General features: G+C 35.8%; 1 protein-coding gene across 1 annotated transcript in view; it reads left to right on the top strand.

Annotated features, from left to right (window-relative positions):
* HSD17B4 (hydroxysteroid 17-beta dehydrogenase 4) overlaps nucleotides 1–25476 on the top strand; it is a 62780-nt gene that overhangs the window by 23821 nt on the left and 13483 nt on the right. Inside the window, exons 13-21 of the mRNA XM_066568731.1 lie at nucleotides 543–776; nucleotides 1200–1251; nucleotides 2607–2678; nucleotides 4165–4268; nucleotides 6904–6969; nucleotides 17032–17101; nucleotides 20712–20818; nucleotides 21127–21213; nucleotides 23526–23615. Of these exons, the coding sequence (XP_066424828.1) occupies nucleotides 543–776; nucleotides 1200–1251; nucleotides 2607–2678; nucleotides 4165–4268; nucleotides 6904–6969; nucleotides 17032–17101; nucleotides 20712–20818; nucleotides 21127–21213; nucleotides 23526–23615 (882 nt within the window). The remainder of the gene's footprint in view (nucleotides 1–542; nucleotides 777–1199; nucleotides 1252–2606; nucleotides 2679–4164; nucleotides 4269–6903; nucleotides 6970–17031; nucleotides 17102–20711; nucleotides 20819–21126; nucleotides 21214–23525; nucleotides 23616–25476) is intronic.

The following is a 25476-nucleotide window of genomic DNA, read 5'->3' as shown; positions in this document are numbered from 1 at the left end:
GAAGCAGAATAAAAAACCTCTCCAGACTTTATTGTTCCTATTGATGATAGGAGAACTTGGGGCTGAATAGACTGGATAATGCAGAATCTAGGTGCTTGTAAGTTCTGTTAAGCATCTCTAATTAGAGTATTATTCAAAAAGGGACAGAGCTAGGGTGTTGTTGGGCAGTGTCATTTTGCTCTGGCTCCTTCTCTATAGATAATTTTCCCTCATTTCAGTCTTATTATGGTGTTAATTATTTCAATTGTGGTTTGTTTTTGAAAAAATCTTGTGCATTGCTGAGAGTGCAGTTATATCAAGTTATGCCATTTATTCTTGAGGTAGATTGCTTGAAGCAAGGTATAATGCCTTGCATTTGGGTTGCTTGTATTGCAATGAATACATTAATATTTTATGGTGTATTTATTACTCATACTTTATGTGTACATGTGACTGTAAAGAAAATCCTTAGGCATCAGGCTTGATAGAAGAATTACAGAAAGAATGCAAGTTCAGTATTAACTGGTTTTGATTTTTATTTTATGCTGATTTCTTATTTCCAGGCAAGTATTGTTGGCCGCAAATTGGGTACCAACGTGTATAAATACACTCACTTGGAGCCTATTCTGTATGCACTTGGTGTGGGAATGTCAACTAAGGATCCAGACCACCTAAAATTTCTCTTTGAAGGAAGTGAAGAATTCTGCTGTTTACCCAGCTTTGGAGTAATTCCTGCTCAGACGTCAATGTTTGATGGTGTTCCTTCTCTTTCAGGACTAAATATTGATCTTGCAAGGGTATGGAAGAGTAAAGTAGCCAATTTTCCTTGTGTGTCATGTAACTGAAAGGTGACTTCAGTTAGTATTTTTGTAATATTGTTAAGTTCCTTTTGTTCTAAAAATTAAAAATTCAGTGGTTTGTATTCTTACATCCTAAAAAATGATTCATTTACTTCACTTGTATAATGCATCTTCCTATGATGAGATGTATGATGAATTTGATATTCAATTTTACTTTGTGTTCACTACTCTTTTTTTAAACCATAAAAGCTTAAAACTTTATTTGAAAACATTTTGGGGATGAAATTATAAAAACAAAAGAATAAAACTTGGGTTTTTTAAATTTGTTTGCTCTGGACACTTTCTAAAATAGCTGTATGTTGACTTGGGAGGGAAAGCAATATATTAATTGTAATTACAGCACTGTCTTTCTTTACATAGATGCTGCATGGTGAGCAATATCTGGAGCTTTATAAACCATTACCAACTTCAGGTCAGTCCTTCTGTGTTGATGTGTTTTTCACTATGACAACAGTTCCTGTAGCCATATTGTAAATAGAAGTAGAGAAGCTTTGTTTCAAAGTGTAGTACTGCATATCCTTTTTACTAGGAGTGGGGGAAAAGAGAGGCAACCTGTTTTGTTCTTGAACGAATTCTGAAACTGTGTTTTTGAGATCAGGTGTTGCTTTTCTACAGTGTACTTAGTAAAGTATGCATCATCTTTGATACCATAAGCAAATGCACTATATACCTGTGGTTTATTCATCTAATTTGATACTAACTACCAAAACTTTAAAACATTTCAGTAAGGTTGTATCATAAAAATTTTGGGATGTTTACCTAAGAATTCTTCAGCATTGATTGTGTCTGTGTGCCTGTAAGAGGATAAGATTTAAACTATGTATGTAAAAAACCAAATGGACATCCTAATGAGGAAGCTAATAACAATTACTTTTCTTTCTGTCAAAATTCTCAAGGCATTAGTTACTGCAGTAGCAAATTCTTTTCAGAGATGGCTGAGTTCTCCCGGATTACACAATCTGAGAGTTACTTGTTACATTAATTCAGGACATGCATGTGTCTGGATTTCCTCACTTGTAGTTTATAAAAATTAAATTTTTGAGATTGTAGCAAAAAAAAAAAAAACAAACCAAACCAATTGCAAGCCGCAAGTAAATGGCAGAATTTTTTTGTTGAAACAAAAAATTATCTGAAAATTATATTTAATACAAAGAAGTCTGATGATTAGTAATGAATTGCCAGGACTTCATAAAGGTTTTTGGTTTTGCATTCTGTAGGCTGATTTATAAACACATATGTGTCTCTAAAGTGGTAACCTCTATGACAAATTTCAGGGACCCCTATGCCCAGGCTCTGAGCTGAGCTTCCCTTCTGTAGGACTGTGGATGCCTCAGCCCTGCTGAAATCTGTGGACAGTCCTTAAATGATTGGATCTATCTTTGAAGATAGCAATATGTTTGAGTCTTAAGAGTGATGTGCTTAGCTCTGAATACATGAACTACAGCAAAATTCTATTTTAAAAAAACCCCAGAAGTTATAAAAAGACCCCAAGCTAAACAACACTCAGATCTTCAAACCAAGATTTGCAAAGATTCCCAGATGCTGTTCTTATAGTCAGGACTATTGTAATTAATATGACTTTTACAATGCTTGTGATGATGTTGATAATAAGAATTACAGTAATAATAATAATGACAGCAACAATAATGATAGTAGTAGGTAAGGAAGTTAGTAAGTAAGATAGTTAATAAGGAAGTGTAAAGAGTGAGCTGTGGGCTTTGTTCCTGAAGCAAAACCTTACAGTGTGTCCATGTTCTATTCTTACAGGAGAATTAAGGTCAATTGCAACTGTTGCAGATATTCTGGACAAAGGATCTGGAGCAGTCTTGCTAATAGATGGTAAAATGTTTTATGGCTTTTGATGGGGGTGCAGTTACATTTATTAGGCTTCGTTTTTAACTAGCTATACCAATAACTGCCAGCCCTTCCACGGAGAAGACTTTTGGCTTTTTAAATCTCAGTGGGATGTGGCAGTGTAATTGTTCTTGGTCAGTTAACCTACTGAATTAGAAACACTTTCTTCCTGTGCAGGTAGAACAATACACCATGCAAACAGATCAAAGTGTAATTGTTCTTGGGTGGTTAGCATACTGAAATAAGAACACTTTCTTCCTGTGTAGGTAGAATAATGCAGTATGCAAACAGATGAAAGTTTTTAACAATAATAGTACTTCCTCCTGCCTGAAGGTAGCCAATTTATATCCTGCTACCCACAGGAAGGGGGTGTGTGTCTGCATGTTTGCATGTGTTTTTGTGGGTGGTTTTGCAAAGGTTAATTATGTTATATCAGTATGTTATGTAGACCCATCTGCAAAGCATCAATCTTTAGGAGCATATCTTGCATTCCTTTTATGTGTCTGCATTATTTTATTCTAAACAAAACCCATTTAGTTGCTTTTAAATCCAAGTTAGAGGATGAGAATGTCTCCAGAAATTGATAACTTGCAGTTTCCAGAATCTTACTCTCATTAGGTGTGATTATGCCAAGGTCCTTCGGGAAATTAGACAGAAAGAGTAGGTTTATAGACTGTGATTTTCCAATCACTGTTGACCTTTTATTCCTTCAGTGGTCAGATAAAACTGTAAAAGGTTTTTTACTGACCATTCCTCATAGCTGTGTTTCATTTTCACACTGGGCTAATATGAAGCCTGTTTATTCCTGCAACATGCAAAAGTTCTTTTTGTGAGCAGAGTCTGTGGTTTTTAAATTTCTTCTAGAACTGGAAATTAACATTATTAACAAAACAGTTCTGTGAATTCCAGTCTGAGGTGTAAGGGAGTGAAATAGCTATGAGCCGCAGTAGGAAGCTGAATCTCAGTGCAGTGTAAGAAGTCTAGCTTCTTCAAAAGAAGAAACGGGTGACCTTGAACTCTGGAACTCTTCTCATACAAGGTGCTAGTACCACTTTTTGTATGAGTTCATAATCTATTTAACATATTGGGTATTTTCAGTAGCTTTTAATACATAATATTTTATGGTACAATTCCATATTTAAATAAATTAATACAGTCTGAGATGCTGAGATAAATCTAATTTCAGTTCTGTGTTGTCAAATTTTTTAGCACTTTGAATGTTGTCACTTTCTCATTTTTTAATTTTAATGCTTTCAAATAGATAAAGTTAATTTATTTGAAACATATCATTAGTCTTCCCTACTAGGAAAGTGACTTCCAACAGTGCAGTGTGAAAGTGTGACCACTGTCAGTTGTTAAAATAAGCTTTGTCAAGTTTCCATCTGAACTTATGTCTTGTAACAACACATGCTAGTTGCATGAAAAAGGAGATTGAGGACAATATATGACCTACCTCTTCTTTGTTTTTTAGTGAATACCTATTGTGGAAAGGACCTCATGTGTTATAATCAGTTCTCTTTGTTTTTTGTTGGAGCTGGAGGATTTGGTGGAAAACGAACATCAGAAAAGGCCAAGGTAAATCCACACATATCCATATTTAAAAAAAACACCAAACACATAAAGAGTTCTGTCAGCACTGCAAGAAAAATACTAGCTATATGAGCTAGGAAGTATAAACTAGCATTTAAGCAGCGTGGCTGAGCAAACTCAAATGGAATTTAAATACTTCTGTTCACTGCAGAGCCTGAGTGAAAAGGTATTGTTCAGGTCTTGGGAAACCAGTGGTTTTGTTTTGAGAGTTAGAGAGAAAAGTGAATTGATAAACATTACAGAGACGAAATATTCCTACACTGAGATATTTGAAATGGTAGCATATCCTAATGGAAAGCAGTATTAGGGTTGAGCTTGCAGTTTCTAGAAAAGATCTCTAGGTGTAGCTCTTTCTAAATCTTTGTGTTAGTATGGAAGAGACTTGGAAAGCATAAAGAGGAAAAGAGAAGTAGCATTATAGTTTGGACCTGAACTTTTCTGTTTTCAGAGAGTTAGCAAGTAGCAAACATTGTCACATGAACACAGAGTGCATATGTCAAATGCTTTAGGTAGCTATTTGGGTGCCTGACGTCCCCTTCAATGCTGTGTTTGAGGGCAGCATCAGCTGTGACTTCATGTTGTTAGGCACTACAGTAATAAAAAGTTGAATGAGAAGGTATGTTAAGCTCAGTGGTTTTGAACATTATAATGAAATAGCTAGATTTCATGTGTCTGAAATAGTGTAGGTGATGTTCTTTGGGATTTTTGCATGTAAACTTACCTTTTTTTTTTTACTTAAACCTGTATCAATTATATAGAAGTTTTACAATATATAAACTTTACAAATCAGGTACTGAAATGCCTGCTACTTTAAAGAGCCTCTCTGTGGTATAGAAAAATCACAGGAAATTGTTGCAGACAGTGTATTGAAGTCTTTGAAGGAGCCCTTAATTGTTCTGCAATCACATTTTATAAGCAGCACATGTAAAAAACCCTGTGGTTCAAGGCTAACCTATTGTGATGACATCAGTGAGTTCCAGTGTAGTGCTCTGGCACTTCTTAATAAAACATTGCAGGTCAGGCAACTGCAGTTTCTTCACTCTATTTAGTGAAGTGTGAGAATCTTGTATACATTATTTTATATTTTAACATTTGAAGAAGACTATTTCAGGCAGCTCCTTCCCGTGATTAAAAAAATCCCCCAAATATAGTCTCACTAAGACAAAAATACAGCAATTTCAACAGAGGCATCAGCATGCAAGAGGTTAGTTTTCCAATGGTGAATTTTCCTGCTTTTTCCTTGCAGACATTCCCAATTAAAAAGAGTTTCAATGCCCCTCTGTGAAAAAAGAAATCCCAAGCTGAACAGACACATGTTGTAGTGTGTCTCTTTGTCACTTAACACTTTTATTGCAGTTGAAAATTGTATTGCAAGTCAAGAGGAGCAGATTTCCAAGTTGAGGTCTGTGGTGAGCAGTGTGTTGTGTGAGTCATATTCTCCTCTTGAGCTGAGGGTTTCTTGACCTGTGGGTAGAGGGGTTTCGTTGATTATTCACGTTGGCTGGTTTTAATGACTTAGTAGGTAAAGCTGAGCTTCTTTAAATGAGCTTGAAATAGATTGGCAAATCATGCTTGTTTTGAGAACGTGTTTAGGAAATGTTCTTGTCATCAAGCTGATTGTGTAGGTCCACTGTGATTCTCTGAAGTGACAAGAGGAGTGCTTATCAAATCTTCCACCCAAGATGTGATCTTGCTCTGTGTTAATAAACAGGGAAGAGCCTTTGCTTTTATTAGACATGAAACTACAAAGCACTTGGTTTCTTTTTATTTCTCTTTGGTAAAGACCTTACACAAACTAAGATAAGGGAAATGACTCCAGGTGAGAATCAATTTGCTTCCTTTCATTTTAGAGCTTATGCTAGTTTCTTTCTGGACTTTTTTGTTTGTTTTGAAAATACAAGGACTAGAGGAGAAAAAATTATTTCAGCTAGTTTAGTAGCTTGAATTGGTTATGGTGTACTTTATGTTATGATCTAAGATGTTCTCTGTCAGTATGTTGGTAAGATTTATATCTTGGAAACTGAACTATGAAGCTGTAGATTGCACAAGGAACAGCTTTTTTGCAGTAAAGTGGAACTTAATATGCAGCATGTAATTGCAAAAAGAAAAAGTAAAATAAAAAAGTGTAAAACAAAAAGGCACTGGAAGCTCATTAAGGTGAAAAGTAATGAAACAGAGTCCACACATGAGGTAGTAAATTATTTTGTTCTTCATTGTACCTCTAAAAGTATTATTTTAAAAGCTTCATTTTTGTTTATGTGTTCCAAAGCATTTTACTATTCTGTGAGACAGGTATTTTTTTCTGAGTGAATAATTCTTGCTTGGCTTTTTTTTGGATAATTTGGAAGAAATGTTATCAAACAAATCTGGTGAACCATGTAACTGTAGGCAGGATCTGATACCTCAGAATCACTATCTCTGTAAGGCTAACCTTGATGAGTGATGTTTTCTGGACTAAGTATTTTTTTCTATTTGTCTATAAATGTAGAAAGGATAGGAGGAAGCTTACCAATTTGGTAAATATTGTTTCTTTTTATAACTAACTGGTATATTCTGGCATTAGGTATGGATAAAAGATTTTTGCTGTGAAATACTAATAATACTATTACTTGTACTTTAGTTAACAGCAGTTCCACCCCAGAGACCCCCTGATGCTGTAATTTCTGATGTTACAACAGCTGATCAGGTAAAGCTTTGTGTTGTTTTGGTGTGGAAATCTTTGTTTTGTTTGGAGAAAGGAGTGCTAAATAATGTTAACTAATAGTTTAGGTTTTCTGATATACCTTAGTATTTATACTTGCTTATTTATGTTTATGTGTGTATATATGTGTGTGTATGTATGTGTAAAGCTAAAATTTCTTCTAGCTTATGTCAATGTACTGTGTAAAACACTCTTTTCTTAAGACTGATGAAATTTTATAATTGTTTATTACAAATTTTGTATAGAAGGAGGAGATGAATGTTTGTACTCTGTTGTAATTTTGAAAAGAAGGTTCAGGCTTCCTGAAATTTACACCACCTTGTGCAAACAAACACATTGTGACAAAAAAAAAAAAAAAAAGAATTGCTTGTGGCTCACAGTTTTAAAAAAGTCAAATTTGTGTAGTAGGAAGAGTCAAGGGAAACCTGAAACACTGACAGACGCTGTCCGGATAGGTTTCTGTTTGTCTGCATTTCCACTGGTTCACAGGCACCTGCTTTCCCCAGGCAGAAACCTGTGCAAAGTAATATAACCTCCTCTCAAGGTAAACCTGCAGGTGACAGACAACCAAGAAAGGAAAATCTGGAGCTACCAACATTAGGACACAGAGTGCTGTTTCCAAAATTAACTTAGTTGTGGCAGGTGGCTGTGGCTTTGGAAGACGGAATTATAATGTTGAGCATTAGCTGAATTGTGCTAATTGCAATATCTGCTTAGCCTCTCTCTGATTATATATGGAATAATTAAGTCTTATCCAGCTGATTTTTATGCTTGAAGTCCAAGTCAGCCCTCCCCACGTCAACTGGGAAAGAGTCCCAAGATCAGCATTTTTGTTTATGTCACTGATGTAATGGCTGCATCCTAAAATTCACAGCATTGGTCTAGGAGGTACAGGTGTCCTATTCTTTTCAATAGGCTTCATTGAGAATTGGCAAGGTGATCAAGGACCAGGGAATGGTGAGAGAGTACTTTTCTCCTTGCAGGTGGCTAAATGTGGTGGAAGGTGCTTTCTAGCAGCTGACCCTTTATTAGATGAGATACAGCATCCCTAAAGGTTCAGTATTTAGAATTATTTATTTTGAATGTTGGAAAGACTCTCCGCTGCATGATTATATTGGAATTGATTCCAGGCTCATCAATTTTCACATGGTATTTATGATTGCCTTTTCATATGGTAGTTTTAGTTTCTGAGCCTTAAACCCATATGTCTAGAATTGTTATTGTGCACAAAATACTTGAAGTTCATGAGATAAAAGATAGTAATAAAACACTATAGCACAGAAGTTGGGAAACTTGCTATTGCAAAACTGATTCTTGGAAATAAAAGAAGTAACAGGGAGTAGCTACTTCACTTGCTTTCTTTTAAGATCTACTCTGACATGTGGTAATTCTCTATAAAGATAATTATTCTCTAGTTAGAAGTTAGAGGAGCCACAGCCAGTGGACTTTGATAATCACTAGAAGGCTTCTCTACCAAATTATTTAGTAGCATTTGTGTTTCATGATGATGACAGGATGGATGTACAGGAGCGGGGAACGTGTAGCACTTGGGAACTTTATGTACAGATACAGACTTCGATGAGAAGGACAGCTTGAGAAAATATTTTACATTTACCAAGATTTTACATTTATGTGTCTGTGGAATGACACATAACTGCCCAAAATCTTCTTTAAAAAATGGAAGCTGGCACACAAACTGCTTGGAAATTTCTGAATGTCTTAGTTTTTAAATGAAAAGTGTGTTGGCAGAAATGACTGTTGCCATTCAACTACTGAATTGGTACAGAGTATAAAACAGACTGGAAGAATCAGTTTGCAGATGGCTTTTGATTTAACTTAAACTTTACTTACGTCCAGCAATAGTTGTGACACTCAATTTTTGTGTTACCATAATTACATGGCTAAGCTGGTCTTCATAATTAGCATTTTTTCCCTTTTCATATCATGATTGTATAGTAAACCATCTGGTAAATAGACTTCCATACATAATTTAGAAACATTTACATACCTGTCTGTTACTGGAGATGACAACTGTGGTTACCTTGAAAGTTTATTCAGTTCTAACTCTACTGCAGTGGGTTTTTTCGAAGAGGAAGAATGTTGCTGACCATATGAAGCACTGCTTAGTGAGGAGGGCCCTGGGAATGGAGGCCTAAATAACTGTTTCTGCCCATTGCTGTGTGTTCAGCAGAAGAGAGGGTACAGCCACCTACAATTTCTTGACACGTCTTTGTGCTATGTGACCGTTGGCAGAATAAAGTAATCCTTTTGGTTAGTGGTATCAATGACTAACAGCAAGAGATATAATATATGTTTATCCCTCTCAGATCTGTACCCATTTCTGAGAAGTTCTTTAAATTCCAGCCAGTGCTTATGAATGAGTTGCAGTACCATGATGTAAGCTGCTTAAAGGTAAAAGTGGCTAAGAAAAATTTATAAGTATCTGATCTTCTAAAAGCTTTTAAAGCTTAAAATAGCATCTTGCTGAAGAAGGACATAAAATATTTCTTCTATTCTTGAATTTTTCTGCAAAAAACTAGATGACAATTTTTGCATCTTGCCCTGTAGAGATTTGCATGTGTGGTGGTATTTTTCTAGCTTGTTCTCTTTCTCTAACCTGAACTTGACTTTAATAGACACACTGCCATAAGTCTTTTGAATTAAATAGACCTACTGACAGAAGATCAGGATGTCTAGAGGGTGTTTGACTATTAGCCATTAGCAAGGAATGGATCATTCAATTTCAACCCTATAGGGAATATTTAATGTAGTTACAGAGCTTTTGTCCTGACAATTTTCAAACTGGGTGCTTAAATTAATCAATCAAACAGATTTTGCGGAATAGTTGCTAATGAAATGAAAACTAACAGGCAGGGATAACCTGTATCTCTGGAGAATCTTGTCTGCATATAGTTTTCACTCTCTTCCTAAATATGTTGATTTCTTGGGAACTCATTTTCTGACGACACACAAGTGCAGTGCTTATTTAAAGTGGATAATACAAGTCACTTTTGAGGAAGGAAAATGAGTAAGGTGTCTTGAATTTGTTGTGAACTTTCCATGATTTGTTTGTTTGCTCATGGAAAAACTCAGTGTTCTGATATTCTACAAGTTTTCTTCAAAAAATCTGTTCTCTATCTTCAAGTATCAGAAATGTTATTCAGAAATACACAGTATAGTGACAACAAATAAATCGTATAACACAAAGTATTAAGTCTTGCACAAGATGAAATTTTTGACCATGTAATTTCAGTTTTAATGTTCTGTTTTCTTTCACCTTTTTCTGAAAGCTACCCGTTTTGTTTGTGATACGCCAAAACTAAAGCTGGAATATGTGGAATTCCAAGTTTTTGTTAATGTCAGCTCATCTCTAATAGAACATCTAGTAATATTACAAAATATTCGCCAGTAGAAAAATTCTCTTTCCTTGCAACAGTATCATATATTTCTCTAAAGCATTCTCCCTCTCTGAATTCTGACTGTGTGCTTGTTGCTTGTATCAATAGGAAAAAACAGACATGACAAAGTAACAAAAAAGTAAAAAGGAACATTTTACAGGTTTTGAAAAACATGGTGTCTCAACCTGTAATGCTTTTGATAAGCTGTGTATGTGCAACTGTGAACCCTTTAAGAGTCTGCAATGCAGCCTCATGTGAGTTATCACATGTAAATTTCTGCTACAGCTACTTTTCCATGCAGTTTGGAGATCTCAAACACATGGTACTTCTGCTTGAGGCTTCCAGGGTCAGGCAGTTTGGCCATTCTTGCTTTCAAGAATTTTTAAACTCTTCTTTAGAGCTGAGGAAGCTGAGCCTAATACTGGTTGGTTAAAGGAGCCTATTTATATCCTGTCATTTTTAACTTGCTTTTATTTGGAAAACTATGATAGTGTTTTAAGTGTTAGAGATATCTAAAAAGATAAAAATTCCAAGTAAAGGTTGTGGGTTTTGTAGTCTTAGTCTGCTTTGTGTGCAATGTTTTCAGTGATGCTGGGCATGAATGGTGTGTTTGTTTCCCTCTTCATCAGGAACTCCTTCTACATGTGAGGAAAAAGCGGTAGGCCTCAACTGAGACAGTGTAGGAAGTCAGTTTTCCTATGTTATTTGTTGCATCAAGTTATATTCTGAGGAGTAATGAGAGAAGATCATCTTATGGTTAGAGACTGGTTGGAACTGCAGTAGTTTGACAATGGAGTTTCTGTACTTTGGTCTGTGGGCCGCAATCACACAGATAACCCAAAGCACTCAGGCATGGCTGCTCCTTAATCAGTGACTGGTAGGAGAGGATTATACAATAGAATTTGGAAGATGGAATTTGGGAGTAGAACTACCTGGAGGATGTCTGAGCATCACAGGCTGAAATTGAAATCCACAGAGGCTGTGTTCAGAGCTTGTAAACTGTACATCAAAAATGTGAGGTGCTTTAAAAAGCTAGGCCTTTGGATTTTCTATTGGAGAGCTGGAATTTGTTTCTGCGGCTTGACATTTACAACCTTTTCTCCTTGTAGTTTCTCATCTATAAAGCAAGAATGTTCATAAATGTTTGAGGCATTGTAATTGTAGAGGGAATGTTTAAAGGAGTGGCATACAGCATGAGATGGTGATTTTTCTGGATGTGATACAGTTACAGCATAAAAAAGAGACATACAAGAGACATACACTGTATAAGTGAATATGATTCTTTACTCATTCAGAGATTTTGAGAGAGATTCAGTTAATCATACCTAGACTAATCTAAAAAAACTATGTAAAGCCTTCTGTTCCAGGTATAAATCCAGCATTGATTGACAGGATATGAAGAAATTGCTGGTTTTTAGTGCTTTGGGGTTTTTTTCAGACATACAGTTTCTTTTTGTTTTCTCTGAAAAAGGAGAAAATAATTGGCCCCTGTCCTGTTTGAAGTAGTGTTATCAGCATCCTGTGGTTAAGACTGCAGGAGTCACCTTCCCTTCCTGAGTCATTCTCAGTCCTGCAGTCCTGCTCACACCGCAGCTACCTGAGTTTAGTTTTTTTACTGTGTCAAATTCAATTAAAATTACAGTTCCTAATGTATCTGGAAGCAGTTGTGAAGACAATTATGCAGAAATCTAATTTGTGGTCAGAGAGTGGACTTTACAATAAAAACGGACTAGGAAGAATTTTTGGAATGAAAGAGGAGTGTGGGAAGCATTTAATGAATGCTTAATGAATTATTAAGCTAAAATCTACTGTGAAATGTTTTCTGCCTGTTGCCAGTAGGTCCATTATTATGAGGCTTAACTTTACGCCTGCAGATGGTGTGATAAAACCCTTCCAAGCCTCTGTGTAGTTCAAATGTGAATTCCTTACCTGTGGAAAGCCATCTTTTATTCTGCAGTCTTCATATGTGTTTTAATCCTAAGCATATGTAAATATTTGTGGTTTTAGACAATTTAGGGAATGATGAAAGAAGAAACAGGAAGACCCAACAGATCAATAGCTGGCTCTCAGCCTGGTGTCAGTGGCGTAATTTTGGCTTGATTGATCATGGGTCAGTTTGCACAACAGCAGACCTGCTGTCAACAGATAGGGTACACCTGTCTCAAAGGCATAAAAGATCTTTGCACAGGATTTAGCAGGGCTCATTAAATGAGTTTTAAACTAGATTTGAAGCAGGGAAGGGATAAAACCAGGCTCACTAGAGACAAGCATGAGGGCCTCATTACAGTATTTGAGGGAAGATGTCTTAGTGGACATGGAATCCATGTGTCAGCAGAGACAGAGGAGTTATTCATGTACTAGAAAACATGGAAGCACTTGAGGCATAGGGTAGGAATTATGTCTTCATACTCACAAAAAGGTGGTGGAATCAGTAGCCCAACTGAAGTGTGTGTACACCAATGCACACAGCATGGGCAACAAACAGGAGCAAATGGAAGCTGTTGTGCAACAGGAAAGGTATGACATAGTTCCCATCAAAATATGGTTGTAGAACAAGTTCTAGTTTATACGCTGTTCTGTAAAGAGTCTAGTACAGCATTGCCTAAAGGTGTGTAAATTTAAGTGAATTTCAGGCAATAGCACAAAAGAGCCTCCTGAGAGATTTGGTGATTTTTTTTTTTCTATTTATAGCATAAATAATTTGCTTCATGATAAAGAAAATGATGTTATGTGGGTTCACAAATATGGACAGCATGACAAGAAAAAGTACTAAACGAGAAAGGATGATAGAAACGAAACAAAGGGATGTGAAGTCTATGCTAAGATTTGATAAGCTTTCTGTCATTTGTTCAGAAGCTTGTGTGCATAAATGGTACTTATTGTATAGTAAGTGTTTGTAATAGTAATTACTTTGAAAGTTTGTTATTAATGTCAAGTTTTATATAACCCCCAGTCCTTTGTGTTTATTCTTGTTGGGAAGATTAGAAGATAATTGTTTAATCATGGCAATTTTGACAAATATTTGAGAGCTTGGGTTAGGGTAGAATTTTGTGTATTAGGTAATAAAAGGTACAGGTCTGGCAGTCAATTTTTTTGACAAGTTGTTATTACTTACTGACTTTGTTTCCTCCCCATGTCTATACATGTCTTAATAAAGGCTGTAAAAATTGTTAATCCATTTGAAGTTTCCCAAAATGAAGAAATGTAGTTTTTTTAATTGAGAGGCATTGTTAAGGGAAAGGCTTCTTGCATATTTGTCATGCTACTGAAAAGTGACTAATGTTCTGTGAAGTCTGTGTCGGAATACGTAAGTTGATACTAAATTTCAAAAACATTTGATATGGACAAATAGAAAATGTATGAATAGTGAAGGGTGGGGAAGTTTTATGTACAGTGAATTTACTTAAGTACTGTGCTAAATTTGAGTTCTTGAAACATCAACACTGCCATTTTAACTGGAAATTTTCCCTGTTCTTAATGTCAATGAGAGCCCATTGGCACATGCAGATGAGATTGTGGATGTTTTCTTCACAAGATGGCTTGACTGCTTTTTGTCTTAAATAATCTGTAAAAGCATGTATATGTATGTGTCCATGTCCATACATACAGGTATTCATATATACACACCTTTACTTTGTAAGGTAAGCTTTTGGGTAGAGGTATTTTTCTGCCCAGTTAGAAGGGAAGATACGTGGATAGTTGGCTTCCTTTTTCATCAGCTTTACCACTGACCTTTATTACAGTCTGCAGGAAGACTGAAAAATTGGCACCGACAGGCTTGATATCACCTTTTCTTTTGTGATCTGTCAGAATTCCTAAATTGTTAGGAAATGAGACTTGACAGTTTGTGTTATTATCTGGAGAGCAATTTAACCATATTATGACTGACTTCAGTCTAATGCTTTACATCAATTGATTCTTGTAATCTTTCAAGGATGCATCTTTGGTTGGTTGCTTGGGTTTTTGTTTTCTTTTTCCCCCCCTGTCCCCCAGAATGCTGGGGGGGATGCACTTATGGAATGCACTTATGAAATGCCCTTACTGGAGGAACATATAAGTAGAGCCAACAAGGCATTAAAGCAGTTCTGTTTTCATGTCGACTGTAGCTTTTATAATGAAGATTTACTAAAGATTGTGGTAAATACAACTTGTTGGCAGACCTAATTTGGCTGCACTGAATCTGAAAAAAAACCTACTGTAACTGTTTTATTCAGTTCTGCCTGTGTTTTTTCCAGCTGTGACCAGTGTCACTGTTATTATTGAAAATACAAAAAGACAACTATCATTTGCCACATTAATAAATCAGAATTTTAGTTAAATACATTCACCACATTTAATTCTCTGAACTCAGTTGTTTTCTAACCGCTACATTTATTTTGTTAGCAAAGCACAAGTATTTTTTACTACAGTAAATTTGAAAACCATTTGGTACAAGTATTGTCTCCCAAGTAGTGCTTATTATCACTCTAAATAAATAGTTAGTTCTTATTACAGTTTTAGTAAGCAACAGCTGCATAGCTAGATTTGAGATTTGGGCTTAACACAGAAATTTGTCTTTTTTCTTATGATCCATAAATTGAATTTTCCAGTACTGCGACTAAGTGTTATTTAGCTAGAATTAAAATTTATTGCAAAAGCTCTTTTGTGAAAACAGCCTCCTGATAGCTTTTGTAAAAATTAAAATTAATTTAAGAATGACAGTAAGACACTAGAATTTTAATTTAGCTATAAAGTCACTCAATTATTTAATAATTTAGTATCTAGCAACTTTTTCTTGAGTAGCAATTTGCTGTTAGATTTCCGACTCTTTTGAAAGAAAACTTGAGTAATGAAGGGAGATAGCCTATTTCATAGAATTCTGTTGAAGAATTCTCTTTAGATTTTCAGATTTAAATTTACTTGTGTGAAAAGAAAGTATGGGTCTGTCTCTCACTAAAAATGTCTTTCATAGTGTTATAACTTTTACATATTCAGGAAGTTATTTGCCCTCTCTTTGGTCTTTTTCAGAATCCCGAACACAGACCCAGCTGAGCTTCAGTCTTACACTAGTATTAAATTTCCAGTTTTCATTATTTTCCCAAGAAATTATACAATTCATTAGAAGATAATTGAAAAAAAAAGTTATAATAAATACACATTTTTGGCAAAGATAAAACTACAGTTAGAAATTCCAGATCCATGTTGTCTTTTTTTTCTGAAGGGAAAAGTGTTTCAAAACCAGTAAACAAATATTAAACAGCCACAGAGAGGTATTAGCTTACTGTTGCCTTTCTAAGGTTTGCATGCTAATGCTATGGTGCACTTCATGATTTTCTTCTTGCTGTTTTTAGTGTCTGGTTCCACCTCTCACAGAAAGCAGAGACAAGGTCCTTACATTCCATCTTAACTCAGGCTCAAAACACTTGCTGTATCAATGAAAATTGCTATGAGAAATAAGAAGAGGTAGAGCTTAGATAGGTTAAAGCTGTAGATAGGTGGAAAAATTACCCAAATATTAACAGATTAAAAAAGAAAACACATCCATTGTGGTTTAAAATGATACAAGAGTTCAGAACATTTCTAGTTACACTGTCTGCTTCAGACTTGATAGAAGAACAGTGTTGGGCATATATTGGAAAAGTCTTACTTTTGGGAATCTTTTTTTTCATCCTTCTCTTTGAGAAATATGCTGTCTTCTTTCCTCCAAACAGAATTTATTCATTCAAATAAATACATACCATTTTTTATTGTCCTAGTTCAAAATGCTGGGAAAAGTTTTTACTGACAATTTGTTCTAAAGGCCAGTAATGTGCTTCACTAAAATACAATTTGTTTTCAGTTTAAAAGCATTTTTTCAATTAAATCTGTGTCCAATTTGTATATGTCATCATAATTAAGCTGCTAAATTCTTGGAATCTTCATTAGTTAATGTAGTGTACTGATTTTCACTGTACTTCTGGGAAATTTTTACTAGGGAGTACTCCACTGTCATTTAGTCACTGGATTTCACTATAATCTGTTGACCAGAGAAAAAGGTTTTATTACAGAAATATGCACTAGTTGGCTTTTGATATCTCTCATAATATGAACTGCTGGCTGCTCTGCATGTACAGCCAAATACAAGATTTGATAATAAAAATGCTAAAGCTATACAGGAAGAGAAACCTGAAGTACTGCAGCCATATTCTTCATAGTTTCTCAGACTTATTCACAGTATATAAAACACACTAAATCTGTGTCTCTCTACTTTTTTAGTAACAAAAGAGAATATATAACACAAAGCAAAATCTTCTAGAAAGCTTGGAGTGTTACTTTGGGGTATTGTTTGTTTTTGCTGCTGGGGTCAGCTACCCATGAATCTGCTATGAGAGGAGTATATAATAAATTAAAAGGAAAGAAAGAAAGGATATTTCTGATCCCCATAAGATGAATCTGTTGTTGGAAGAACATGATAGTGTGTTTGTATGTTATTAAAAAAATTCATATATATACTTCTGTTTTACAGTGTGGATAAATTTGTCAAAGAAAACAGTAATAATTAGTTTCCATTTTACATGCCTTATTGTAGAGTATATTATGTAAGGACTAGTAAAATAGTTTGTGATATGTTTCTTAATCTGTCATGAATTTCTGGGTGTCTTCTGCTGTTCTGACTCCTCTGTTTTTGCAGGCTGCCTTGTATCGGCTGAGTGGGGATTGGAATCCTTTACATGTGGATCCAAGTTTTGCTGCTCTTGGAGGTAAGCTGATGGGGATACCATTGTGTTAGTCATATCATTTGGATGAAGGATAATGTAAATGTATTTTTAATCTATTTTTCATGTTGTACATTTTTCACAACCTGGAAAAGTAGTGCTTGTTTTATAGCTGTTCCTAGAGTCACCAATTAAATAAGTTCTGCATGACACTTCAGTTTGAAGCATTGCTTCTTGTAGCTAGAGATGGGGAATGGTGCTTGGATTTTACTTACAATGGAAACATACTTTCTAACTTATTTTCCTTTAGATCTTGTTTATTGCCACTGTCCTGTTTTTACAATGTCTATTTCATAAGCAGAAATAATTGACTATCAAAGTTTCCTAAGGAATCCCATAAATTCTCTAATATGTATTCTTTTCCATTTGAATAATTTTGAGATTATGTGGGTCTCAGTGGAACTTTTTCAGTGTAATCTTATCTATCCCAGTAAATCCAGGAGGGCAGGAGAGAGGGAGCTTGTTAGCACTTCTTTCCTATAAGATTGCTTAACTACACCTCTTGCTAGTGCATTAGCTTGTTAATTTACATAATTCTACATGCCAAAGCACTAGATCAGAGACTGCATTAACTAGTTCTTGAAGAGATGCAATTAATGAAAAGGGATGTTTTCTTGAAATCATGTAGTAAAGTTATTTTTTCAGACATATTTTCAAGCCTTGTAAGTAGTATAGTTTGATTACTCTGGGCAGCCAGCAATTTGATTTACGTAAGAAATTTTCCTGAATATGTGTGGTATCATCATAAACATTACGTGAGACTACTAATCTATAATAATGAGTCTGCAGTTTCCTGGTGAATTTCTTTTTGATATGCAAGTATCACTGTATGGTGTTCTTATCAAGATAGATAGAGCAGAGCTATGCTTCCTTGTTCAGATCACACTTAACATACATTCACAAATTATCTTTCATAAATGCATACTAATTGGTTTGTTAACTCAGTTTTGTATACTTCTATGTAAATTTGTGTTCATAAGTAATGATTGTCAAATACTAGAGTCCAAGAAGAGATTTCCCCGGTTTGTTAAAGCATTCTGTTTGCTTATGATGTTGATTTGTTAATGATGGTGATGGACTTGAGAAATACATGTTTATAATTGAAAACTCAGTGTTTGGAATAATAGTGATGATAATAGTTTAAAAACTATGAAAGTTCCAAAATACCCTACCTATACTAAATGCGAGTACTGTCAAAGAAGAAATTACTGTAGAGATAGTCCACAATTTTTTTTTCTAGGTGTGCAAATGTTTTTTTTCCTTCACATCTATTCACACACCTTCTTGTCATGTAACAATCTCTGTGGATGCTCTCTTTTACTGGTTCTCACCAGTGCGCATGGAAAGCAAGCATTCAGCATAATGCATTCAAGTCATTCCTGGATTATTGTTAACATTTCCTTAAGTGGATAATATTTCAGAATACATAAACCACATGAAAACACCTGTTTGTATTCTTGTGCCTTTATTCCTGTATCTTGTGTTTCCAGATACTAGAAAGCAATATTTATTTTGATTTTGTTTCAGTCTAGATATAAAGTAATGGAATTTAGCTCATGGAATTTTTCTTTGAGTATTAGTTTTATAAAGAAAACACTGGGAGAAATAGGATTGGGTCTATTTGAGTTCTGAATAGAGTGGGTGGTTTCTGGTTCTTGCATAGTGAATTGAACGGAATTTTTAAAGAGCTAGATGTCACTATAACATTCTGAATGAGAGGTACTGAAAACTGGTGATGTTACAATAGTGCAGTAATCTGACTGCATGGTAACTTTGTGCTTTCAGAACAGGGCCCATTGTATACAAAATAGAGTGCTATTAAAAGTGTACGTACTCAAATATTTTGTGGGAAAGAAATGACAAAATGATCAGACTGGAATACTTACAGTGAGAAAACAGACTCATATTCCTTTAAGCCTGTCATTCTGTCATGTCTTCTAATGTAATGTGACAAAATTTCTCATCCATAATTCTGCTAGCCTTGTCTTTCCTTTGGTCTCATAATTCCCATCTTTCCCAGCATTGAATCTTCCATGGCTTCAGCTTGCAACTAGTTACCACACAACCACTTGCTCATTCCTTATCTCTTCCCTCCCTGTTTTTCCCTTCACTTCCCTTTCCTCTCGCACCCCCACTGCTGGTGGGGTGGAGAGTAGAGTTGCAGAGAAAAATAGGTAAAACTTGTGGGTTGATATAAGAACACTTTAATAACTGAAGCAAAGTAAAATATTATATTAATAATACTAATGCTACTGCTACTACTACAAATAATAATGAAAAGGACAGAGAAGAAGTGAAGAGTAAAACCCAAGAGAAACAAGTGCACAACACATTTGCTTATCACCTGCTGACTGATGCCCAACCCATCCCCGAGCCCTGATCAGTAGCTCCTGGCCAGCTTCCCCCAGTTTATATCCTGAGCATGAGGTTCTGCCACCTCTTTGGTGGCGGATCATAGGTCACGGAAGAGTATCCAGCATATGTTAGACACTATTTAGCAACAGCTGAAACATCAGTGTATTTTCAGCATTACTGTCACACTAAATTCAGAGCGCAGCACTGTAAAAGCTACTAGAGAAGAAAATTCATTATAGCCCAGCCAAAGCTAGGATGGCGTCTGTCTGTCTTGATGGTGGTTTCTTTTCTTTTCTTTTACATCCTCCATTTCTCTGCTGGCTTGACTTTCTCCTGTCTCCTCTTTTTTTGTTTGTTTTGTTTTGCTTTTGGTTTTTCTTCCAGCTGTTGTCCCTTGAGAGAACCTTTTGTGCTGTGTACATGCAATGAGAAGTTGTTAAGAGCTCAAGAAAAACAGACTCTGGCAGACAGTAGTAGCTATAAGTTCTGGGCAAAGCAACTAGTTTCAGTGCCAAAGCTGGACAGCTCTGTCTGGATTCCATGGGCTGTTGCAAGTGTGATCAGTTACTGTTTACCTGCCTTGTCAGGTCAGAACAACCTGTTAAAGGAATCAGAATATACAAGCAGCATGTTTATAACTTAACAGTTGCACTTTAGCAAATCTGAGGCCAGTTGTCAAAGGTTGATTTTGACAGTAGTGGAAAAAGATGCAACACTAATATAAAGCTTATCCTCTGCCAAGGTTGAGAATAAAAGTAAATTAATCCTAAAGCAGGCATTGTATTAGAAGACTTTGGCCAACTATGAATAGGAATTCAAACCAGGAAGTATCAAATGATCTTAGTATTGCCACTTTTTAATGATTACAACACCTCTTACCCTTAATGTACGTACTTACATTTAACTGTATGTCTGATGTGCCTATGCATGCATACTAAAACAGATAATCTTATTTTTCATTTTGTCACCTCTACAGACAGGGAATAATTCTATTTCTGGGTTTCACAGAGCACAGGCAGTGCTAAGAGTGCAGCTTGTCACCAAGCACTTTCCTTTGTCCAAAAGTAGAGGAAATAATAAATAGTAACAGACACTTTTTTGTTGAGATAAATTAGGTTAAAAAGAAAAAGGATTAAGAACACTAATGGAGGAAAATACTATGAATAACGTATAGCTATTAATAGAAGCTGCATTCAAGGTCCTAATATAAAAAATGCTAAAATGTTACCTCTTTAAACAGGATTTAAGAAGCCTATACTTCATGGACTATGCACCTTTGGGTTTGCTGCTAGAAACGTTTTGAAGCAGTTTGCAAATAATGATGTGAACAGATTCAAGGCAATCAAGGTCTGTGTGTTCATTCTTTGCATTAAATTTCCTGGATTTTTCTATTTTAGTGCCAAAAGAAATCTTAAGTGTGGGGGGAGACTTTCATGATGTGTTAATTGCCAGAATTGCTTTTACTTACAGCTGCATGCATTTAAATGCCTCTGTCTTGTATGTTTGCTTAAATATATAGGCTTTCTACATTGATAATTGACTTAATTTTCCTCTTTTTTTCATTTCAGTAGAACCAATGTGTTTAAGCTTTGCATTTATATAAAGCAGACAAATATTTTCGCAACCCTACTTGTTTTTTCTTTTTTTGCTTTTAGGTTCGCTTTGCAAAGCCAGTCTATCCAGGGGAAACTTTGCAAACAGAAATGTGGAAGGAAGGAGATAGAATCCATTTTCAGACCAAGGTCAGAGCAATCTCTTCACTGTGGGCTTCAGAGGAAGATGTATTGGTTAAAAGAGTGGGGATATGAGGGGAGCAAGAAAGGATGACTCATTAAGCGGCACACCATTGGCAAAGGCTTTGTAAAGAAATGAAGTAAATATAATTAAATAGTCTTACTTACTTTATGGTGTCACTAGGATTCTAATAGAAGTACCATTATAATTATAGGACTTAATACCCTTGTGTTAAAGGAGGACTCTTTTCATTGTTGTGCATTTTTTTTGTTTTTCTACTGGGGAAAATGAAAATAATAAAAATGCAGTCATCCTCAGGTCATCATAGTGTGCACTTGTTTTCTGTAGTTACTCATAACTTTATGTATTCATCTTTTTTTTTAACATTTATTTATCTTAATCAGCTCTTAACAGTTTATGCATGTAAGTGCAGATTTAGCTTAGACTGGGTTAAACTTAAACTGCAGCTACACAGAGCAACTTCCTAAAAATGGAAATTTCATAGCAGTTGAACATAGTAACTACAATAAAACAGTGTTTACACTTTTTTGAGATCTGGGTTTACTTTATTCTATTTTCTGCTAGTAGTGTTGTCTCCATGTCATAGGGTACTTGGTGGGAACTAAAGGTAAATAAAACTCCAGATAAAGGGCAAAAAGTAAAAGTGAATGTCATCGCTTATGTAGCATCATATGACATTTTCACTTTCTCTGCCTGTGATTTGATACTGATATTTGTCAATATTTGCTTTGGCTTATGCAGTGAGAGTTACATTGCTTTGCTGGCCAAAGCTTTGCAGCCTCATCTCCATAAAAATGTAGCCAGCTCTTGATTAGTGAGTAGGGTAGCAGGTATAGTTACAGCTGCAAGGAGGATTGGGCAAGTAAAATCAACCAAGGAGAGTCATCATAGGAACAGAGGAATGCTGTATTCATATAGATTTCTGGGATATACATCGTCTGAAGGAGGCAAATTTTATTTGCAGACCTGATGGGTAGTAGCAGCTACAGAATTTCAGGATGGTAACAATGTAGAGACTACTTTGTACAAAATCTCCATTTGTAATTACTAGTAGCAAATGAGGTAGTTTGGTGCCTCAAGTGAGCTTTGAAAATTACTGTAGCTATATTTAAAAGATTTGATCACTCAATTTGGAATTCATATGTCTACTTGTGATGGTTTCCATGTACCATGTTAGTTAATAGAGTTCATAATATACTTCCAAGCCCGTCCAAATTTGTACGCAGGGTGAGTTGTTCTGTTGTGTTTAAAGGCAAAATTCGTAATTATGCTTGGTTTAGTAATTGCTAATATGTAGAGTTTTGGTGAATTTTGCTAAGGATTTTTCTTCCACAACTTTGGAGTAACTGATTCTGGATAGATTTTACAAGGTTTAACAGGATTATAGTAAACCATCTTAAACAGTTATGAGGTGTGCAGAATTTTGTTTCTAACTGCATGTTGGATTTGTATGAACTCTGGTTAAATCAAACTACAGATGGACTTAAAGTTTTGAGAGGGTGGTTTGAATCCATTTTCAGCATTGTCTGAAGTGCAGTGGCAGCAGGTGACAAGCTGTTAGGCATGATTTGAGTAATAGTTAATGTAGTCCAATAAACTAGGCTGTGGTACTTGATGTTTCTCCAGTTTGGCTATTTGTCATACACTTCTCTATATGCATTATCAGTGAATCAATTTGCTATCTTCTGTTGGCTGCCATAAGTCAGTAGGGTTTGTCACATCCCTCAAAGAGAAAATACCAAATTGAAATCCATTTTCTTATTTGAAGTAACTATTTCAAAAAATTAAACTGGGGAAATTCAGGTATTTTCCATCATTCTTTTTGTAATCTTTGTTGTTTGCAATCCTTAAAAAGCTGTTTCTAGTGCAAGTTGAAGCATAAGGCATGTGGAGATAGTGAAATTGTCTAAATGGATTGACAACTGAGTATCTACCTCAAGGAAAAACATTTTAGAGCAATGTCTTTCTAAGAACTATTTATGAAGAAATATTGACAGCAACTTGTAACACTGGAGGTAAATAAGGTTTTTCAACTGTTTTGTGAGAAGAACACCAGCAATAAATTTTGGTACAATTTCTCCAGAGAAAAATAATTATTTTGCTTGAAGAGCTGTTTGGAAAACATAACAATTTGTCTCAAGACTACAGCACATTTATGAGGTGTTTTTTTTCACTCTGTAACTTCTGTTTTCTCATTACATCTCTGATTTTAAAATATCAGGAATACTCCTTAGATGCCCTTCTTTTGTGTCTTTCTGCAAATAAATCACCTCTTTAATGTATTTTTCCCCCACTACAGATTAAGGAGACTGGAGAAGTTGCGATTGCAGGGGGCTATGTGGATATAGTACCGGCCTTGGAAAAGCCTTCTGCTCGAGAGCCTCTAAGGGTAGGTGGAAGCAATGGAAGTCTTAACTTGAAGAGAAGCATAGTTAGGCTTTATTTTGGTGAAAAACACAGGAAAAATACTTAGGTCTCTTACCAATCTTATTTGCAGTATTTAGAGGAGTTATGAATTCAGAGATGTTAACATGTACGTTGTTTAGGCTTCAGATGTTAATTGATCTGTTCGAGAGGAAAATTCCAGTTGTTTACACTGGATGCTGATGTTTGATGTGCTTGATGCTAATGGGTCTCTCAGGATAAACAATGGGCTGTATTGTTACAAAACAAGGAAGGGCATGTGCCAATGATGGCCACGTTTTGAGCACTTGCATAGCTCAAAATATAAATTACTTAACATAATTTGGATGTGTAACTGTAGAACAATGCTTTTCATATTATTTTGTAGATGTTGAAGATCAAACTCTGTGTAGGATGTAAAAGTGTGTGACCTTTCTCAGTTTTTTCAGAGACACAGGGAGAGGGGCAAGAAGGCATTAGCATGAGTGAAAATGACATAATGTACTCACAGAAAAGAAGTTTCGTCATGGAATCATTTTGAAATAAGACTCTGAGAGCTGTTGGTACATGTGGTTAGGCCTGGCACACAACATGCTCTTTATCCTGTGTATACCTAAAAAAAATCCCCAGCATGCATGCATATCTTAAGCCTCCAGTACTGTACTTGCCACAAAACACAGAATTGTATATGCAATAATGAGGATGACCCTAATGTGGTCTACAAGTCATTTAAGGCAATGACTTGTTGTTGTTTATTATTAAGGCAATGCCTTAGTAAACTGTTTTTTTTTCCCATTGATTCCTGCATGCAAACTATGAAATTTTAATGCTTTGAAGTTTATGAAATACTGAGATTGTGACATTCATATAAAGCTTTTAATCACAGAATGGGGAATATTGGGTGATACTTGGGCTGCATCCAAAGCAGCATAGCCAGCAGGTCGAGGGAGGGGATTCTGCCCCTCTGCTCTGCTCTGGTGAGACCCCACATGGAACACTGAATCCAGCTCTGGGGACCTCAGCACAGGAAGGGCATTGACCTGTTGGAGTGAGTCCAGAGGAGGGACATCAAGAAAATGAGGGGGTTTGAGGACCCTTCCCATGAGAAAAGGCTAAGAAAATTTGGTTTATTCAGCCTGGAAAAGAGAAACCCTCAGAGTGACCTAGTTGTGGCCTTTTATTACCCAAAGGGAGACAAAGAGGAGCTTTTCACAAGAGCATGTAGTGACAGGATAAGGGGAAATGGATTCAGACTAAAAGAGGCTAGGTTTAGATTAGATCTTAAGAAGAAATTCTTTACTGTGAGGTTGGTTAGGCACTGGAATGGGTTTCCTAGAGAAACCAGCAGGCTGTGGCTGCCTCATCCCTGGAAGTGTTGAAGGCCAGGCTGGATGGGGCTTGGAGCACCTTGGTCTAGTGAAAAACGTCCCTGCCCCCCAACAGGGGTTGGAACTAGATTATCTTTAGGATTCATTCCAATTCAGGCCATCCTATGATTCTATGATTTATCCAGGAACCTATTTCTTTTTGCTGCTTGTGTTTAATCTTCTAAGAAATTCTGAATTGTTGAATGAAGTTCAAACCTTAGAACTTTCTTGAACTGCTCAGATTGTCTTTTTTAAAAAAAATTGGCGGAACAGGTGTTCTTCTTTAAGCTTACCCTGTGAGAAATTAAGGTGCTTTGGCAGAAATTTGCTGGCAGGGTCAGACACCCACCAGGGGAAACCAGCCTGACTGTGTGAAGATTGGCAAATTTAAAGACCATTGGGAACCATTAATATAATGGAAAATGTTAGGCTTAACCAAAGAGGTGACAAAATAGCAGCCTGAGGAGTCTTGTGTTCTGC

This window comes from Molothrus aeneus, chromosome Z (assembly GCF_037042795.1).
Source record: "Molothrus aeneus isolate 106 chromosome Z, BPBGC_Maene_1.0, whole genome shotgun sequence".
Classification (NCBI taxonomy): domain Eukaryota; kingdom Metazoa; phylum Chordata; class Aves; order Passeriformes; family Icteridae; genus Molothrus; species Molothrus aeneus.
The sequence above is the reverse complement of the archived record's forward strand: the minus strand, read 5'-3'. Positions and strand labels throughout refer to the sequence as shown.